The sequence below is a fragment of the Osmerus eperlanus genome, chromosome 1, assembly GCF_963692335.1.
Source record: "Osmerus eperlanus chromosome 1, fOsmEpe2.1, whole genome shotgun sequence".
NCBI lineage: Eukaryota > Metazoa > Chordata > Actinopteri > Osmeriformes > Osmeridae > Osmerus > Osmerus eperlanus.
The window spans coordinates 23657966-23678477 of record NC_085018.1 but is presented as its reverse complement, the minus strand read 5'-3'; the positions used below and the strand labels follow the sequence as shown (position 1 = coordinate 23678477).

Sequence of the window (20512 nt, the reverse complement as noted above, 5' to 3'; positions counted from 1 at the left end):
AGGGGGGGGGACTCAAGGGGGAGAGAGGGGTGAGGGGGACTCAAGGGGGAGAGAGGGGGGAGGGGGGGAGGGGGACTCAAGGGGGAGAGAGGGGTGAGGGGGGGAGGGGGACTCAAGGGGGAGAGAGGGGTGAGGGGGACTCAAGGGGGAGAGAGGGGTGAGGGGGGGAGGGGGACTCAAGGGGGAGAGAGGGGGGAGGGGGGGAGGGGGACTCAAGGGGGAGAGAGGGGTGAGGGGGGGAGGGGGGAGGGGGACTCAAGGGGGAGAGAGGGGGGAGGGGGGGGGACATGGATTAAGCTTTCAGGTGATCTCATCCAAGATGACCTAATAGACTAAACAGATCTTGGATCAGCGCTCCGCTGCTGACTCCTGGGTAGTGGACAGTCTCTCTGACGCCCCCTGGTGGGCACCCAGCAGACTGCAGCTGAGCATTCACACTGTTCTGTAGCTCACCCTGGTGTGTGTGAACCATGAACTGGAGCACAATGACCTGTTTGTTTGTTTGTTTGTTTTTTTAAGAAAGACAGCAATAATAACAACAATAATAACAACAACAAAAAACGCGCATTACATTTCTCTAGGTTAAACAAAAACTACGTTATCAAAAGGCAAATAGTAGGTATATTGCAACACTCTCCGCGACACCACTATCAAAACTAACATCTTCAAGATCATTATCATCATCATCATCCTCATCATCCACTCAAATCTGTGTCTGTATTAGGCAGCAAGGGCGTGGTCTGAAGTGATTGACAGCTCAGACAGCCCTATCATTTGCCTCAGCACAGGCAGGCACACGTAATAAAACACTGAACATTTCCAAGGAGACATATAGCCAGCCAATGGCAGAAGGGCTGATCTGTATGGAACTCTGTCATTGGACACAGGCATCTCTAGGGAACAGGAAGAGCTCATTTCAGACTGGGAATGGGGGGGGGGGGGGTCAAAGGTAGGAACCAACTTTGCAGACACATCAGGGTAAGAACCGAGGACTGTTTGTTTAGTTTAAAAGGTGTTTATCTTTCGTCTAGACGGTGGAGGGTCACTCACGGGGCGATGGCCCATCCTGCCCTCTCAACAGCCTCAACCCTGCGTCAACGCTCTCTGAAGTGCTCCGCCCGTCACTGTTACACAGAGCAGCTGGTGGGCCCAACAGGAATGTTCAGAGTCTCCGGGATAAAGGAAGGAGTTCGACCCCCCCCCCCCCCACACACACACACACACACACACCAGTGAGGTGTTGGTTCAGGCCAGGCCTGGCCTGAGGAGGGGGCGGTGTGTCTGCAAAGCTCCCCGCCCACCCCAAATCTGTTGGGTTGGTCAGCACTGGTGATCCCTTAGCGGACAGGACAGGTCCAGTCAGGGCCCCTACCCATGCTCACCTCTGAGAGGACCAGACCACACACAGAAGACTAGGCCCCTTGACAAGCCCTGGCTGCCCACCAAGCTCCTGGTGCCTTGTTTCCTGTCTCCTTTATCTTGGAGGCCTCAGGTCAGTAGAAGCAGGATGGGTGGAAGCACCATGGTGGAGGTTCTCCCCTGACCTGTCTGGAACACCGGGAGAAGTCCCCACCATGTCGCTGGAACCCAACCGATCCTACTGGATCTACAGCCTCAGAGGTTTACAGGCTTGGGAAGGCCGCCAGGGCTGAACGTGGACCGGGCTGAAAGCCCTTTGGGGTTCAAGGGTGACTAACCCAGTCCCGAAGTCTATCCTTTGGCTGTTTAAAGGTTCAACATCTAGTTCTGATTCAGTTAAAAGTCTTTGAAAATCAAATGTAAACATTAAAATTCAGAGCAGGACAAAGAGGGATAGAGAGAGTGAGAAAGAGAGAGAGAAAAACAGGGATTATCCTCTCTTTCTAATAGCTGTGATATCAGCTATGTTTGCCTGTGGTAGTCTGGAAGTCTCTCCTCAGAGGAAGCAGTTGCATAAACCCGCCAGAGTGGTGCGCCAGTGCTGACCCAGGGAGATGGTGGCTCTCCTTCCTCAGTAAAGTGCTCAGAGATGCCTGGAGGAAAGAGACCAGGGCTGGGGACAGGGGGAGGCTAGGGGGTGGTATGTATGGTAGGGTAGGGTAGGGTGGAGTAGGGAAGTGCAGGGTAGGGTAAATGTATGGTAGTGTAGGGTTATTGTAGGGTAGGGCAGGGCAGTGTGGGGTAGGATAGAGTTGGACAATGTAGGGTAGGATGGGGCAAGGTTGGGACAGGATGGTGCAGTGAACAGATACCTGCAACCATACACCTCTTAGACACCATGTCATGTCTCCCTACCAGTCTCTCTGACCTCAGTCTCTCTACGCTCCAGCACAGACCCCACACACTCCTGGACTCCGGCCAGGAGGTCGATGGCAGGCAAGTCAGGTGAAGGTTGTCTTCCACGCGATGTGCTTGAGTAGTTCTTGGCTGAGGTAGTTTGTCCAGATCAATGTTCTGACAAAGCTGTGTCGTGAACGTGGGCTAGGCTGTTCGCCAGAGTCTCAGGCTGGGGGAGAGAATCTGAGAATTTGATTGGATTCTCGGGTGGAATTCTGACTTGTGATTTGTTGGCTGAACTCAAACGTTTGCATGAATCTTGCCATGATGCTAATGGAAGATTGATGTGGGAGTTTGAGCAGTTTGAAAGCAAACTGTAAGTCAGGATTCCCCCATAATGCTGTAGGCTACTGAACACTGCACCATCACAATAAGAGCAATAGGTCCGTCCCCTGGTTTGTCCCCTGGAAACAAAGACCGGAGCAAGTGTTCCAGGGCTTTCTCATGCGTCCATACAATCCTCCTATAGATTGGAGATATCATTTTACGTTTCATCTCCTTACATTAAAAAATAGTGCAATTCTTTTCAACATTTATATAAATAACTCTTTTAAAGTTTGTTTTAAGTTTCCATATATGTGTGTATATACGTACATATCTACGGTATATTGACACATTTCTACATATGCACAGGGATGCTGTATATGCGTTTGGAGCACATAGTAGAACATGTTTCAGTTGGCACCCCAACACTTTGCAATTAACTTCTTTTTTTTGTTGTAGCGCAGACAAAAACATATTTTCTCTTTAGAATCCATTGGTTTACAAAAATACCCCTGCTCTCCCTGTCCTCTACCAAACTGCAAAGAAGTTTCTGGGTTTCCATATATAGCAACAGTCTGGAAGCTTGTGCAAACATCTCTTGAGAACAGGTCAGCAATGTAAAATCGGATCTAATCTATGCCCAGGATAGCCCAGACAGGACTAAATGTTTCTGGACTTTGAAGGAAACTAATTCAGAGAGTAAGAGATAAACACTTCAGATGCTAACATGGCTAACGCTAACTTGGCTAACCACACCTCAGCCTGGTTCGGGTCGGAGTGCTGGCATCATCTCATCTTTGCCAGGTTCGGTTTGAACCGGTATGAACCAGACCACACCAGAACAGTCCAGACGGTCCAGACAGTCCTTGCTCCCTCTTGAGTCTGGGAAACTAGCCACATGCAGCTGGTAGCAAGCGCAATATTACAAAAGATAAACCTAAATACTTGGAAGAGAACGGTCTACGATGACACTTTTTTTTCTTCGTTTTCTCCGTGTGTGGCCATAGAAATGAAGCTGAGAGCACTGAGATGGTAAATAAGCAGGAAAATATGTTTACAAAGTCAGTCAGGCTGAGGGGGGAGGGAGGGGGGTTTCAGAATGAGAAGGGGTGGGGGGGGAGGGGGTGCAGTTCGGTTCTCTGTGCTCTTGCACCCCCCCCATCCCCGCCCCCCCCCCCGCTTCCCCCCTTCTCACCTCAACCCTGACATCAGCTGCTCTCTCATCCCCGGGTCAGCTGACGCATGGAAGAGCAGGAAGCAGGAAGTGTGTGTGGGCTGTGTTGGAGAGACGCACGCGGCGAGCGCGTCACACCTGCTGGGGCTTCTGCTTCTCCTTGGAGTTGCGAGCGTTCCTGCTCTCCAGGCTGCCCGGCGGGGGGCTGATGTTGGGCAGGAGCCCCTGCAGCAGCGAGGGGGGGTGCGGGGGCCCGCCAGTCTGATGGGGATGAGGGGGCAGGGAGGAAGGGTGGTAGTAGTGACCGATCACCTCGCTGTAGGTGGGCGGGGCCCCGTGCACCCGCGCGCCCTGACCACCGAAGGCTGCGGTGGTCGCCATGACGCCGCCGCCCCCCCCCCCCGGGTTCAGGTGGGGCGGGGCCTGGGGGCAGTGTGAGGAGTCCAGGAGGTGGCTGTCGTAGACGGTGCGGTTGGGCGGAGCCCGGACAGACTCGCGGTTGAGCTCCAGCTGCTGCTCGGGGTCTCGGAGTTGCAGGGTGCAGGGGCCCTGGTACGGGGGGGGCTCCTCGCCGTCCGACAGGGAGATGGTGGGGGGCAGGTCGATCAAGCTCTGGGGCAGGTAAGGGTAGGTGGGCTGAAAGCGGCCCAGCTCGCGCTGCAGGTAGGAGGGCACCCGCTCGGGGGGGCGGGGCGTGAACGCCTGCTGCTGTGGGGGGGAGGGGGGAGGGTTAGAGGTGCAGATTAGAGGTGGCATCACTTTGGCACGTATCTTAACGTAAGCTAACAAGCACAGGAGAGGTCCTCAATGACAGCCAATGAGACGCGTGATGCGTCTGAAATAAACATGTGAAGTGAAAGATGGGAGCTTTTTACTTTTCTTACCTCACTCTGTCCACTAGAGGGCCCTGCACCTTCTGACGACCACAGACCTCCCTCCTGAGAGAGAGCGAGAGAGAGAGAGAGAGACAGAGAGACAGAGAGAGCGAGACAGGGAGACAGAGAGAGAGACAGAGAGAGAGAGAGACAGAGAGAGCGAGACAGAGAGAGGGAAAACAAGAGAGCAAAAATGTTATTTGTAAAGTTACTGGTGTGGCATTTCAGTGAATGACCACCAGGTGGCTTTCTGTCTGGTTGTCTATCTGAGATTCAGCAGGGGCTAATTTGCACAGGGAACCTGGGAGAATCCTATATTGTATATATGTGTGTGTGCGCGCGTGTGTGTTTCATCTCTGGTGAGTCATTTTGTGTGAGTCACGGTGATTCAGAAGACAGCATTGAAGTCATACGGTTCTAGAACTGTGTCAGTCAGGTGCCAGACAGCATGTCTGCCACACACAAAGCAGTTGAACTAGCCAATAGGAGGTGGCGTACAGCTAAATATAGCTGAGCTAGCCAATAGGAGGTGGCGTACAGCTAAACATAGCTAAGCTAGCCAATAGAAGGTGGTGTACAGCTGTGGTAGCCAATGGAAGATGGCGTGTGGTGGCGATAGCCAATAGGAGGTATGAGCATACTTACAGAAGCCAAGGGGAGGTGAGGTCGGCGCTGCGGGCCGTGCCGGGACAGCAGTGAGCGAGCGGAGCGCCGGTACCGGTTCAGTACACACGTGATCACCACCACCATCACCATCATCACCATGACAATCACCAGGATCTGGACAAACTCCAGCTGGGCTGCAGAGAGAAGGGAGGAGAGAGGTGTTGAGAAGAGGAGGAGGAGGAGGAGGGGGAGGGGAGGAGGAGGAGGGGAGGGGAGGAGAGGGAAGGAGGAGGAGGAGGAGGAGGAGGAGGAGGAGGAGGAGGAGGAGGAGGAGGAGGAGGAGAGAAGGAAAGGAGGGGAGGATGAGATGAGCAAGCTGTTATGATTGATGACATCACCATTACCACCAACATCATGTGTGCTCAGACCAAGCCATTTAGTAAACACGTTATTCCTGTATGTGTGTGCGTGTGCACGTGTGTGTGCCTCTGTGTGTGTGTGTGTTTGTGTGTGGTATTGACCCAGACATAGGGGTCTGTTTCAAAGTTCAGTGTGTGGACTCTGGGCAGATAGGAATATCTTTATCTGGAGACAGTGAGGTCAGAGCAGCCTGCCCTACACCATCCCTACCTCCCACACACACACACACACACCCACACATACACACTGAGATACACACTCACCCACTGAGGCACACACACACTCACTGAGATACACACACACAAACACACTCACTGAGAAACACAAACACACCCACACACACACACACACAAACACACACACTGAGATACACACACTAACAAGTACACAGAGCCATTTAGAGTCCTAAAAATGTGATAGATACTCAAGGAGAGTACAAGATAATAACACCACTATGGAGAAATTACACACATTCTCGCTTTAGACACACACACACACACACACACACACACAACCACACACAGCTTTTTTCTCACACCATGTGGGAGAGAGACATGTTCATGGCCAAATCCAGTCTGTGAGAGAGTCTTGCCTCCAGCTACATTCTAAACTCCCCCTCCCCCTTCTCTCTCTTTCTTCCTTTCTTTATCTCTCTCTTTCTCCTTCTATCTCTCGCTTCACCTCCAAGACCAGACAGGGTTGATAAAAGTGCTTTCCAACATTCCTGGAATGTTACACACCTATATTACACAACCCTGTTTGACCTGGTCTACATAAACACACAGCTCTGTACTTCTATTTGTAAATGCACACACACTTTAGGTAGCACAGGCACATGCAAACACAACCTATATCAACAGCAGCTCACAGATAACACATCCTCCTCAACCACAGGAACCACACAGAACCACACACAGAACCCCACACAGAACCCCACACAGAACCCCACACAGAACCACACACAGAACACCACACAGAACCCCACACAGAACACCACACAGAACCCCACAGCAGTTCTCATGACCCAGAGAGAACACAGAACCCCCAGAAGTTCTTCTGCACAGACTCTAACCTCCATCTGACCACAACACATGTGTCTCCCAGGAAGAACAACAAAGAGAGAGAGGGAGAGAGAGGAAGAAGAAGAGAGAGGTAGAAGGCAGAAGGAAAAGAAGAGAGAAGAAGTAGAGAGAAGAAGAGAGCTGAAGAGAGGAGGAGGGCTGGGGGGTAACTCACCAGGGCATTCTGTCTGCTCACAGTTGTGCTGCTGCTGGCTGTTTCCTGACAGAGGCTGCATGGTACGTGGTAAGTTCTCTCTACTCAGCACAAACCTATCTGCCTCCGAGGACACACACGTACTGTGGCTCTCTCTCGCCTGCTGCCCTGTCCCCTGGTCTGTCTCTCACACACACACACACACACACACACACACACACACACACACACACACACACACACACACACACACACACACACACACACAAAGCAACAGCTGACTACCCCCACTCACTAAAAACAACAATGGGGGAGGGGAGAGAGAGAGAGACAGAAGGAGACAGGGAGAGAGGGGGAGTGGTGGGAAGTCTAGACCAGCTCAACCAGATGGGTCACAGAGAGATGGAAGGAATACTGATGAGCGAGAGAGAAAAATACAGAGAGGGAGAGAGGGAGAGAGAGAAAGTGAGTGAGGCAGACAGAGATTTTGAATTCTCATGAATGTTTAATCTAAACAATTCAGGCCAATAAAGCATATTGGGTAGAGAGAGAGAGAGAGAGAGAGAGAGAGAGAGAGAGAGAGAGAGAGAGAGCGGGGGAGAGAGGCACAGAGAGAATGATGGTTTGAGACAAAGAGACAGAGAGACAGACGAAGGGAGAGGAGGGCAAAGTGAGTCAAAGAGATGAGCGAGAGATGAGTTGCTAAAACAACAAAGTTTTAAGAGTTCTTCTTCTGAACATTCATTCTCATAATGAATGAATATAACCCAATATTGATTGTGTCTATCAGACAGATAGACCATGTGAGGTCCTCTGGTTACTCTAACCAGGCTCTTGTTGAGAAACATACCACACTGGTTCAGTTCATTTCCTGTTATGAAACCACAACACACACACACACGTACACACCTGAACACACACAAACGTACGCACACAAAATCCCAGACACAGTCTATTTCCTGCAAACAAACTGCGGAACAACAGTGGTGTTGCTAGGTGTGTGTGGTCAGCTCTGGAGTGTGTGTGTGTGTGTATGTGTGTGTGTGTAGCACTTGGGTAAATACATGTTCTGTGCCAACGACTGTCCCAACCCACTGTCTGGAACGGCCAGCCTCTTTCAGCTGGCACGCAGCCCTGAGGCGCACACACACACACACACACACGCGCACACACGCGCACACACAGACACGCAAAGCAGGCAGACTTGGGGTAGAAGGGGGCTGCATCATAGCAGACTATATCTCTCTACCTCCTTGATTTATCTTTCTTTCTCTTTCTTTCAAACACACACCCTCTCTCTCTTTTTCTGGAACACTGCTCTTAAGCTCAAACACTCCCTGCTCCCTCTTCCTCCCCCCCTCCTCCCTTCATCCCCACCCCCCTCCTCCCCTTCTCCCCTGTCCTGCTCCACTCGCCTGGGAGCACGCTGTGTCCTGTACGTCAGACAGACAGGAAGACAGGCAAACATGCAGACAGACAGACAGGCAGAAAGGCAGGCAGACAGACAGGCATACTCCTGACCGACCAGCTGTAGAGACAGACCTCAAGACTAAAGCAACCAGAAAACAAAATACCGAAAACACACACACACATTCATACAGCTCCGAAAGAGCACAGAGCCAGCTGACAGGAAGTTGTGTCGAGGGAACAGAAGGGTGTGTGTGTGTGTCTGTGTGTGGTTTGGGGAACAGACCAAGAGCCCCATCAGCTCCAAAAGGAGAAGTTGAGGAGGTCAACAGACAGACAGGGAGAGAGAGGAGAGACAGGGAGAGAGAGGAGAGACAGGGAAAAGAGGAGAGACAGGGAGGAGAGGAGAGAGGGGGGGATGAGGGAAGGCAAAGACAGAAACGCAGAAAGAGAGTGAGAGAAAGACAGAGGGAAAATGTGAGTAAGAGGGGAAAAGCGGAAGGCATTGGAAGGACAAAGAGTGAGAGATAGATACAGACAGAGAGAGAGAGACAGACACACAGAGAGACAGACAGAGAGAGAGACAGAGAGGAAGAGAGAAACAGGAAGGGAGGGACAAAGAGAAAGAGCTGCATGAGGAAGTTAACCTTGCCCCCCCCCCTACCCCACCCCAGTCAGACAGGGTATGTGCGGTCAATGCTGAGCCAGACAGCTTTGAGCACGCAGGCAGACAGAGAGAGGAAAGGAGGGAGGGAGGGGTGGATGGAGGAGGGGGAGAGAGGGAGGGGTGGATGGAGGAGGGGGAGAGAGGGAGGGGTGGATGGAGGAGGGGGAGGGAGGGAGGGGTGGATGGAGGAGGAGGAGGGAGGGAGGCTTCGCAGGACTTTCTCTACCTCAGCAACAGTGACTCCACAGACTGTGAATTTAAAGTGGCCAGATTAGTGTGTGTGTGTGTGTGTGTGTGCGTCTGTGAAAGACAGCGTGTGCATGTGTGCCAGGGGTGGGTTCGAGGTCAAAGGCTCACAAAAATGTGCTAGATAATTTCCATGAGAAAGAATGTGGGTGGAGTCCGAGAGCAAGACCCAGCAGCAGTAGTGTGATGATGCTGGTGGTGGAAGGGGGGGGGGGGGGTGGGGGGGCAAGGGCATTGGGTGGTGGAGGAGGAGAAGAGGGAGGGGGTCACACATCACCCAACAAGTGTGGGAACTTTGGGCCTGGACACTCCCACTGCCAGTGTGGGAGGAGAGGGGAGGACAGAGAGATAGAGCACTGTCTGCCATCATGCCCTGTACTGCCAGGAGGAACACAGGGAGGAGAGCCCCTGCCCAGGCTGGTCTTGACAGAACCAAAGCCCCACAATGCCTCACAACTGCACTCAGTCAGTCTGGCCTGAACGCTTTACAGGAACACCACTAAACTAATAATTACATACTGGAGACTTCTCATAAACACCACGTAAACTAGCTAGACTAGACCACTGGGAATGAGCAGGAACTACACAAACACCATGGATTTGGAAGGCTTGATTCCATGAATCTTAATAAATATGCAAGACAGTCTAAATGAAATGGTTTACAGAAGACATACACTGGCAGCAAAGAAGCCTGTTTTAACCTGAGGGACAGCCAGTGGAATAATATGCATATTAATGTTATTTATTATTATTAATATTATTTCATTGCATTGTTATTAATTGGTGTGATCTTCAACAACATAATTTATTTTCATTTGTTTGTTTTATTTGTATTTTAATGCATTTATGTTGAATTAATACAAATATTAATTATGTTCTTTATGTGCCAAGTAACAATTATTATTATTATTACAATAACTTGTGTTTCCATTATTAGTGTGTTATTTAGTTAGCTATCAGTTATTTAATGGATTTATAAATATAGACCATTGCTTGGAATAAAAAACTATTAATAGCATCAAAACAGCATTATTATTTTATAAACCTCCTGATAATAACAGTTTTGTTCTCCATGTTTGTTTTACTTTGGCAATATTTACACTATTATTTATAAGGACAAGGAAAAGCTTTAGAGAGAGATGTAGAAAGAGAGAGACAGACATATAGAGAGAATCCTGCCACCATAGACAGCCAGAGCAAATTGACCTGTGGTCCAGCCTGTCTGAAACATATGAAAATCTAACCCTGTTATCAGCTGGTTGTCTCAGGCGTGTGTGTATGTGTGTGTGGGGGGGTGTGTGGCTTTGTATATGAGAGAAAGACAGGACGCTCATTATGATTCTAGCCAGCAGGAGCAAGCCTAGTCCTGGATTCACACTCCTCACACCCCCAGCCCCCAGCCCCCACCACTCACCACCTATTCATCTGCTGTCACCGCACACACAACAAATACACACACAACACGACACACACGACACACACACTGGAGGGTGAGAGGCAGACTGGAGAGCAAAGATCAAGTCATCAGTGCCTGATCGTCTAGGCTATGCAGCCCAGACACACACACACACACACCTCTCACTGTCTGTCACTCTCACACACTAGGGCGTAGCTAGACAAAATGATCACCATCCAGTCTGTGAGAAGGCTTTGCTTTGTCTAGTCTTTCGTTGACAACACGCATGTCTGTCCGACACTATCTGTCTGTCTGACTTGCTGACTGCCTGTCTGTCTGTTTGACTTGCTGACTGTCTGTCTGTCTTTCTGTCTGACTGCCTGTCGATCTGTTTGTCTGTGTTTATTGAACAGAACTCCTGTCTACCTTCTGTTAAACCTGAATAACAAGTTTTGCATTAGGGATTGTGTGTTTGTGTGTGTGTGCGCATGGGGTGGAGGAAGTCTAGACAAAACAAATCCATACCAAATCCAAACAAGCCCAGCTTTCCAGCCTGGTTTAGACGAAGCACTGTCAGGTTAGAGTAAAGACATGGCAGAATGGATGGATGCATGGATGGATGGATACAGATGAATGAATTGTCTAGGTCAGGATTGTGTTGGGCAAGGCTGGGCCAGTCAGGATTGTGAAGTCTGGGCTAGTGAGGACAGTGCTGGGCTACATTTACATTTAGCAGACGCTCTTATCCAGAGCAACTTACAGTAAGTACAGGGACATTCCCCCCGAGGCAAGTAGGGTGACGTGCCTTGCCCAAGGACACAACGTCATTTGGCACGGTCAGGAATCGAACTGGCAACCTTCAGGTTACTATCCCGATTCCCTAACCACTCAGCCACCTGACTCCCCTAGTGAGGACAGTGCTGGGCTGGGCTGGTGAGGACAGTGCTGGGCTAGTGAGGAAAGTGCTGGGCTAGTGAGGACAGTGCTGGGCTGGGCTAATGAGGACAGTGCTGGGCTGGGCTAGTGAGGACAGTGTTGGGCTAGTGAGGACAGTGCTGGGCTGGTGAGGACAGTGCTGGGCTGGGCTAGTGAGGACAGTGCTGGGCTAGTGAAGACAGTGCTGGGCTGGTGAGGACGGTGCTGGGCTGGTGAGGACGGTGCTGGGCTGGGCTAGTGAGGACAGTGCTGGGCTAGTGAGTACAGGGCTGGGCTGGGCTAGTGAGGACAGTGCTGGGCTAGTGAGGACAGTGCTGGGCTGGTGAGGACAGTGCTGGGCTAGTGAGGACAGTGCTGGGCTGGGATAATGAGGACAGTGCTGGGCTGGGCTAGTGAGGACAGTGCTGGGCTGGTGAGGACAGTGCTGGGCTGGTGAGGACAGTGCTGGGCTGGGCTAGTGAGGACAGTGCTGGGCTAGTGAGGAAAGTGCTGGGCTAGTGAGGACAGTGCTGGGCTGAGCTAGTGAGGACAGTGCTGGGCTGGGCTAATGAGGACAGTGCTGGGCTGGGCTAGTGAGGACAGTGCTGGGCTGGGCTAGTGAGGACAGTGCTGGGCTAGTGAAGACAGTGCTGGGCTGGTGAGGACGGTGCTGGGCTGGTGAGGACGGTGCTGGGCTGGGCTAGTGAGGACAGTGCTGGGCTAGTGAGTACAGGGCTGGGCTGGGCTAGTGAGGACAGTGCTGGGCTAGTGAGGACAGTGCTAGGCTGGTGAGGACAGTGCTGGGCTAGTGAGGACAGTGCTGGGCTGGGATAATGAGGACAGTGCTGGGCTGGGCTAGTGAGGACAGTGCTGGGCTGGGCTAGTGAGGACAGTGCTGGGCTGCTTAGGACAGTGCTGGGCTGGGCTGGTGAGGACAGTGCTGGGCTAGTGAAGACATTGCTGGGCTAGTGAGGACAGTGCTGGGCTAGTGAGGACAGTGCTGGGCTGGTTAGGACAGTGCTGGGCTCGGCTTGTGAGGACAGTGCTGGGCTAGTGAGGACAGTGCTGGCCTAGTGAGGACAGTGCTGGGCTGGGCTGACTCGTAGGTGGAGGACTGAAGGGCCTCTGCAGCTCACCAGCTGTCTCCAGGTGCATGTTCACATTGTGTGTAGAGCTGCCAGCTGGCTCAACTTCCTGTCTGTCTGTACACACAACGACCCTTGGAGAGTTACACACATAACTGTGCGCACGCACGCACTCACACACACACACACTCACCCTCAGACACTTCCACGCACACACACAAACACACTCACACACACTAAACTCACACAAACCATGTTGTGCTGGGAAGTCTCAGTTAAAATAACGGTCTTACGACCACATTAAAGAGCCTCTCTCTGTTGCTCATTACTGAGGACACCAGTCATTAGTGCAGCAGTTACAACATGGATGCAGGATGTGTGTGTGCATATGGGAAGAGAGAGAGAGAGTTGTGTGGGAGAGGGAGTGTGTATGTATGTGTGTGTATATTCAAAACGTATAAACTGTTTCAAGGCAGACAGCTTCACACAAACTCATTCTCAAACCAGAAGGTTGATTCTGTGTGCTGGCTGATGCAGTTTCACAAGACCCAAGTCTATACTAAATCGAATTTATCATAGAGTTCCACACAGACTAGAACTGTGTAACAGACTACAGAGTTCTGGTCTAGAACTCTAAAACAGATGACAGGGTTCCAGTCAGACTAGAACCATGTAACAGATTATAGGATTCCAGACTAGAACCATGTAACAACCGATATAAGGGGTTCCATTCTAGAACTCTAAAACAGATGACAGGGTTCCAGTCAGACTAGGAGCAGACAGTGGAGGGGCTGTGATGTCATCAGACAGAGACAGGTCGAGGTGTGGTCTGCTGTCCCCTGGGACCGTCTGACGTCGGACTCTGTCTGACTAATAGTTACGCAAGCCACCAGAAATGACTAATGATGCCATGGTGCTTTGGAACATTTGCATAGAGCCTCTCCACGTTGCCCGACCCCTGTGCCATCGGTCTGCTGACAGACAATGAGAAACCAAGGAGTGTGTTCATGCAAATCAGGGGACATCACAGCTGTTTCCTATAGGGCCACAGACACAGAGACAAACTCCTTGTTGTGTATGTGTGAGTGTGTGTGTAATTTAGGAGAGAAAGTGTCAAGTGTTTCTGCTGTGCTGATGGGGGGTGCTTGTGTCCATCAGGCACACACACACCCTCATTGAGCAGTGTTACTCACATGAGAGCTTGGTCTGCCTGACTAGAGAGGTACTCTGAGGGCTAGTCTAGACATGTAGCAACAATGAAAGACGAGAAGAGAAGATGAGAGGGGAGGAGAGGGGTGGAGAGGAGATGGGTGGAGAGGAGAGGGGTGGAGAGGAGATGGGTGAAGAGGAGAGGGGTGGAGAGGAGAAGGGTGGAGAGGAGAAGGGTGGAGAGGGGTGGAGAGGAGAGGGGTGGAGAGGAGATGGGTGGAGAGGAGAGGGGTGGAGAGGAGATGGGTGAAGAGGAGAGGGGTGGAGAGGAGAGGGGTAGAGAGGAGAAGAGAGATCACCAACCATCTTCCCTCACTTCTACACCCCTGAACAACCACTAGCAACAGACAGGGCTGTGATGAAGGACATGCAGGTGAGCTTCTCCTGTTCCACCTCAAGAACCTCCACAGAACCACAAGAGGCTGGTGATCCACCCTGCCCCCCCCCCCCCCCCACCTCACAGGGAAACTTACATGACCACCCCCGCCCCCTACACACACACACACCCCAGAAGACGGTCCTCACCCTGGTTTAAATATTGGCTAAGCACAGACCAGACAGCCTAATGATGATTAAATGGAAATGACTGGGTGTCTAGTAGCAGGGTGGGGGTCTAGGAGAGGGTAGGGGAGGTTGGGGGAGGGAGAGGGGGGGGGGGGGGGCTCTGGGGGAGGGTGGGGAGGTTGGGGGAGGGGTTGAGACTGGGGTAAATATTATGACAGTGTCTGTTGGGTACAGACAGGAAATTAGTATGGGAACCTAGATCCCACACCCACCAGTGGTGGATATCAAAGGTAAATGGAATTCTGTACTACCAAACATGTCCATTGGCTGTACCTCACACACCAGAAAACATGTCTTGCTCTCGTGTGTGCTGGCTCACACAGTGTAGGGTGGTGGTATCTGCCATCTCTGTGCACTGAGGTAAGGATATATCTATGTATAAATATTCCTTTTATATATCTACAAATACTATTAAATCTAGGTGGATGCCCTCTTGTCCCAAGCACAATAATATTATAAAAATATCATCTAAATTGTTTAAACTTTAAAAAAGTAAAGCAGCTAGTGATTCTTCTGTAACATAAAAGAGAAGGAAAAGAGAGACAGAGAGATAGAGAAAGAGAGAGAGAGAATGAAAGAGGAAGAAAGAGAGCAGGGGGGTTGGGGTTGATTTAAGGGTGTCCCTGTTGTTTTAGGGCAACAATACCACACACACACACACACACACTCACACTCACACAAACTAGCCCATCTCTCCCAAGGCATTGTGACAATGAACCCTTTACTTCACCCTAGACACCTCCTCCCCCTTCCCCTACTGACCTCTCACCTCTGACCTTCACCACCCAGACACCCCCATGTTGCCGGGAGACACCCCCCCCCCCGCCTCCAGATCCCCTCCTCTGCAGATGCAAGCAGGACTGATTTAATATGCAAAAACACATTTGAATACTGAATTCCTAAGACAATATCATGGGGATATTAGACTGGGGGGTGGGGCATGTCAGGTCAGTCTGTGTGGGTGTGTGTGACCAGCTGGGTTTTATGAGCTGACTGTCTCACAGCAGACCATTCCCAGACCCTGTCGCTAGAACTGGCCGTAGCTCCAACACACACACACACACACACACACACAAACAAAAACACACACACACACAAACAAACAAACAAACAAACACGAACACACAAACACACACATAGTGTGAGGTGCTGGGAGGCAGGCTGTAATGATGAGATAGCCTTGCCTGAGGAGAGACACCAACAACAGTGTGCAGTCTGAAGACCTTGCAACTGGCTTGACAAACCACCCCCCGCATATGCTATCAGGCTAAATAAAGTCGCACTTGCAGCTCATACGTGTGTGTCCGAGTGTGTGTGTGTGTGTGTGTGTGTGTGTGTGTGTGTGAAGAAGGGGGGGGGGGGGGATAGGGATAGCAGAGAGCAGTTAGTGGGCCAAGATTCCTTGGCAAGACATCCTTGCTTCTGATTGGTAGGTGAGGTCAGGTGGTTAAAGTCGTTTTTGCGTGAACAAAGAGTTGAGAGATATTTAATTGACTCAATTTTGGTTTGCCAAACAAACCATTATTAATGAGTTATTCAGTACATCTTAACACAACTAGCACTGTGTAATTAGAAAACCTTCTCAGACACACACACTCTGCCCTCCCCAGAGAGACGGATCTGGTGACTCTGTCCTGATTCACAATGTGTGTATGTGTGTGTGTGTGTGTGTGTGTGTGTGTTTAGTGGGGTCTGCTAGCCAGACAGCGAGGAACACCTGTGTTCATGGTGGATAGAGAGTTTTACCAAAACCCTTTGTCATAAAAATTCCCAGCCGGTTGAGAGGTGTGTGTGTGTGTCAGAGGATGCAGTGAGACCACATCAAACATGTTTCTATTGTGTCTCTAGTACACGCACAATAGAACACACACACGCACAATAGAACACACACGCACACACACACACACACACGCACAGCACTGTGGGAAGTGTGTGCAGCCCCAAGGAGTCAGTCTACCACCCTGAGGCTGCACAGACAGACAGCCCCAGAGAGACGTCTGGGTCTGCTCATGCTGCACACACACGCACACAAACGCACACACACCCACAAGGTATATCCATTGAACTAACCAAATTAGTGTAAGCATCATGCTACCAATTACTGCTTCTATGAAGAGCTAACAGAATATAGAGTGGAGAGCTGGCTTCTCCAGGGAGAAACTGAGCAGTGATGAGGATTCACAGAAAACAACGACCATGTTCTGTTACCCTCGCTTTTTATCTCCCGCTCTCTTCCCAGAAACTCTATAACCCAAATAAACAAACAAATACACCTCCTCCCTTTCCCCCCCCCTTCCTCCCCCTTCTAGCCCCCTCTCCTCCCTCTTCTCCCCCCCCCCTCCTCCTCCCCCCCCTTCTCCCCCCAGTCTGTCACCCCAGCCTGCATCAGACAACAAAGACACGCATGTTACTACCTCCCTCCCCCTGGGTTGTGTGTGTGTGTGTGTTGGCCTGGGTGTGTGTGCGTGTGTTTAAGACTGTGACTAGTCTGATAACAGCAAACGGCTGAAGGGGGCAAATACTATAGATCAATACAGTTCAAGTACAGTGGTTGATGATTGGACAGAACACATTCACACAAAGAGCAGACTCTGTGTGTCTCCATGTCTATCACTCTTCTGTGAGGGACGATGACCTCATCTGCTTTGGCTGGGCATGGTGTGTTGGTGTTTGAGTGTGTGTGTATGTGTGTGTCTGGGAGGGGGGTGGTACAGGACAGAGATTGTGACTAAGATCTCACCCTGCAATTATAGAGCATGGCTTGTCTGGAAGTGGAGATGAGGGTGGTGGGATAATGTGTGTCTGTGTGTGTGTGTGTGTGTGTGTGTGTGTGTGTGTGTGTGTCTGTGTGTGTGTGTGTGTTGGAGGGGGAGGGGTCGTTCTGGGACGATGACACACCAAGAACACAGGTAATCATGGTGGTCACGGTTCCAACCAAATACCAAATGAGCCAATGAGCATGCAGTATTGCTGTATTCATCAAGTCTGGAGGGAGAGCAGCGTTCTGTTGTCATGCTGTGACACACAGTTGTACAGTTCTGCGCTGCAGATGCATTTTAATGTCTGGGTATCATAAAGAAGCAATTCCAGATGTGAACAGGGTCATGTGGGTCCTGGGCTCACCCCTGTTTGACCCCTGGCACCCCTGTCCCCCTGCTCACCCTGGAACCAGGATGCTGTGGGAAAACACGAATGCCAAAACAGACACACCCACACCATTATGGTCAACCTTATAAATCCATCGTACTTGTTAACTGAAACTTTAACCGGGGAAAGCTGAACAATGTTCCTGTGAACTGTGTTAGAAAAAAACAAACATTTAATTTGACATCTAGCGAGAGAGCTGTGAGAGAGAAAAAGAGCGAGAGACAGAGAGAGAGGGAGACAGAGAGAGAGGGAGACAGAGAGAGACAGAGAGAGAGGGAGACAGAGAGAGAGGGAGACAGAGAGAGAGGGAGACAGAGAGAGAGAGAGATAGAGAGAAAGGGAGACAGAGAGAGAGAGATAGAGAGAGAGGGAGACAGAGAGAGGGGGAGACAGAGAGAGGGGGAGACAGAGGGAGACAGAGAGAGAAATAGACAGATAGAGAAAGAGAGAGAGGGAGACAGAGAGAGAGAGGGGGGGACAGAGAGAGAGAGACAGAAAGAGATAGATAGAGACAGAGAGAGAGAGAGAGAGAGAGAGAGAGAGAGAGAGAGAGAGAGAGAGAGAGAGAGAGAGAGAGAGAGAGAGAGAGAGAGAGAGAGAGAGAGAGGGAGGGAGACAGACAGAGAGAGAGATGGAGACAGAGAGAGACAGAGCGGGAGAGACAGAGAGAGAGGGAGACAGAGAGAGGGGTAGACAGGGAGAGACAGAGACAGAGCGGGAGAGACAGAGAGAGACAGAGACAGAGCGGGAGAGACAGAGAGAGAGGGAGACAGAGAGAGCTTATCCTAAGAGTGGGCACAGCCAGGGCTTTAATAATCTGATTACAACAGTGCTTCTTCCATAACTCAGTCTCATTTGTTTTATGGCTTGTCTATATCTGTCTGCCTGTCTGCCTGTCTGCCTGTCTGTCTGTCTGTCTGTCTGCCTGTCTGTCTGTCTGTCTGCTTGTCTCTCTCTGTCTGTGTCTAAGTGTCTATTCAGTCACCGCAGGCTGCTATATGCTGCCCTGCCCCCCCTTCCCCCTCCCCCAGTCTGTTTGACCCTGTCACACACTTAGACAGTCGACAGACACAACACACGCTTCACACACACCTCATCTTCCACCTGCAGACACCGAGTGTCACCCTGATGACAACAGAGAGGAGACAGAGGAGAGGGGAGGGGAGGGGAGGGGAGGGGAGGGGAGGGGAGGGGAGGGGAGGGGAGGGGAGGGGAGGGGAGGGGAAAGGAGAGAAGGTGAGGGAGAGGGAGAGGTGAGAGGACAGGACAGGAGGAGAGAAGGGGGGATGAGAGGGGAGAGATGAGAATTGGAAGGAGGGGGTGATAGAGGAGAGGAGAGAAGAGGAGAGAAAGGGTGAGAGGAGAGGAGAGTGGGAAGGGGCTGATAGGAGGAGAGAGGAGAGGAGAGAAGAGGAGAGCACATTCTTTCATTGCTGCACACAGAGAATTCTGGCTCACTTTTAATGGAACATATTTGAGTCTGGAGCAGAGCAGTGACGGACAAACAGGGAGATTTCCTTCTTTATCTCCCTCTCTCGCCCTCTCTCTCCCCTGTCTCTCTGAGTTGAGGATATGAGTCTGAATTGGCTGGTCCATCTTAATTTACACAATAGAAAACACACACGCACATAGAGGTGGTTTTGTAATGCAACTCTAAGTTTTTAGCTGCAAGAAGAAAATGTTTCGTTTTGTGATGTTGCATTTTAGATACATTTTTATACTGAGTCTTGTCCTGTTTAGCACTTTTACGTACTAATGTACTTTGGTACGTGGCTTTGATTCAAAATGAGTAAATAGGTTTTAAGTCAAACGGAATGGGATCTCAAACGCGACGCGCAGGCGACACAAACATATCACTATCACAGAAATGACTGTTAGTCTATACATGTAGGAATCCTGTCTGAGCTCTCTCGTGACCTTCGATAGGGACAGTCACCGGGATTCCCCGGTCGGACGACTAGACGCCTGGCTCGCGCTGTTGGCAGTGTTGTGACGAGCAGATAAGAGGTCTGGCCTATCACCGGGGTGGCAGACAGAGACGCCGCTCGAGCCCCGGCAAAGTCCCCAGTGCGGACAAATAAGTTTATCGTAAATGGCAGACAAGGAAAGCGACGCATAGTTGTTTTGAGTTTAATTTAAGATAATAACGACGAGTCCACCCATGCCCGCATAATCAACCGAATCTAGATATAAAAACCACAGAGAGAGAGAGAGAGAGAGAGAGATGAGAGAGAGAGAGAGAGAGAGATGAGAGAGAGAGAGAGAGAGAGAGAGAGAGAGAGAGAGCAGAAGTGTAATGGAAGCCTAATGGAAGTCGACGACGCCAACAAACTGAGCGTAGTCTAGCAGGGCAAGTTGGAATAACAAAGTGTTCGAGCAAGTCAAGTGTGATAATAAAACAAAAATCAGATGTAGCCTAATTACTGATCTCCATGCTCTGGAATGACGTGGAGCGTTTGCAGTTACATGTACAAGATACATTGGTCTGGATGGCCGCGGTACCGTTAATCACACCCATGAAGTTTAACATCGAAATCTTGAAAACTACGAGAGAAACAAGGCGGCACCAAGACCCCGTCCGCCTCTTCTTCTTGACTTCGGTCGATTCCGCCGGGCCGAGGCGGATCGAAATTGCATCAAAAAAACGCGTAGATTTGGATGTTTCCTCGTCTTTAAGTCTACAGTTGAGAGCTGAAGTCAACGGTCTATTGTGTCCGTAGTCCACCCCCCCTCCCCGGGCCGCGCAGTCTGCCCTGGGTAGGACTCCAGAATCGCCGAGGGTCGGGAACAGACAGACTGTGCTACTTTGTATCCGTCTGTCTGACGGGCTCTGAACTCGTCTCATTCAAGTCCAAGTCGGCTGCGTTCCCAGGGGCGGGACATCGGAGGCAGACATGATTACGTCAGCGCCAGACTTGAAATGGTGAGAGTGACAGACCGCGTGTCGGCCAATTGGATAGCAGTACTGAATGTCAACGCAGTTTAGTTTGTCCTAGCTAGCCAATC

The 20512-nt window shown here is 50.8% G+C and overlaps 1 protein-coding gene across 3 annotated transcripts in view; it reads right to left on the bottom strand.

Moving 5' to 3' along the window:
• Window positions 1–3437: 3437 nt before the first annotated feature.
• The window catches only part of pmepa1 (prostate transmembrane protein, androgen induced 1), a 17253-nt gene continuing 178 nt past the window's right edge, over window positions 3438–20512 (bottom strand). Inside the window, exons 1-4 of one of the 3 annotated variants that reach the window (XM_062471291.1) lie at window positions 19931–20512; window positions 5275–5429; window positions 4639–4692; window positions 3438–4459 (exon numbers count right to left, since the gene is read on the bottom strand). The exon at window positions 19931–20512 is cut by the window's right edge and continues 178 nt beyond it. In XM_062471291.1, the coding sequence (XP_062327275.1) occupies window positions 3887–4459; window positions 4639–4692; window positions 5275–5429; window positions 19931–20351 (1203 nt within the window). In that variant the 5' untranslated portion in view covers window positions 20352–20512 and the 3' untranslated portion in view covers window positions 3438–3886. Of the gene's footprint in view, window positions 4463–4638; window positions 4693–5274; window positions 5430–6891; window positions 7059–19930 lie in introns of those variants that run through there. The other 2 variants (XM_062471283.1, XM_062471299.1) reach the window with 2 other exon arrangements.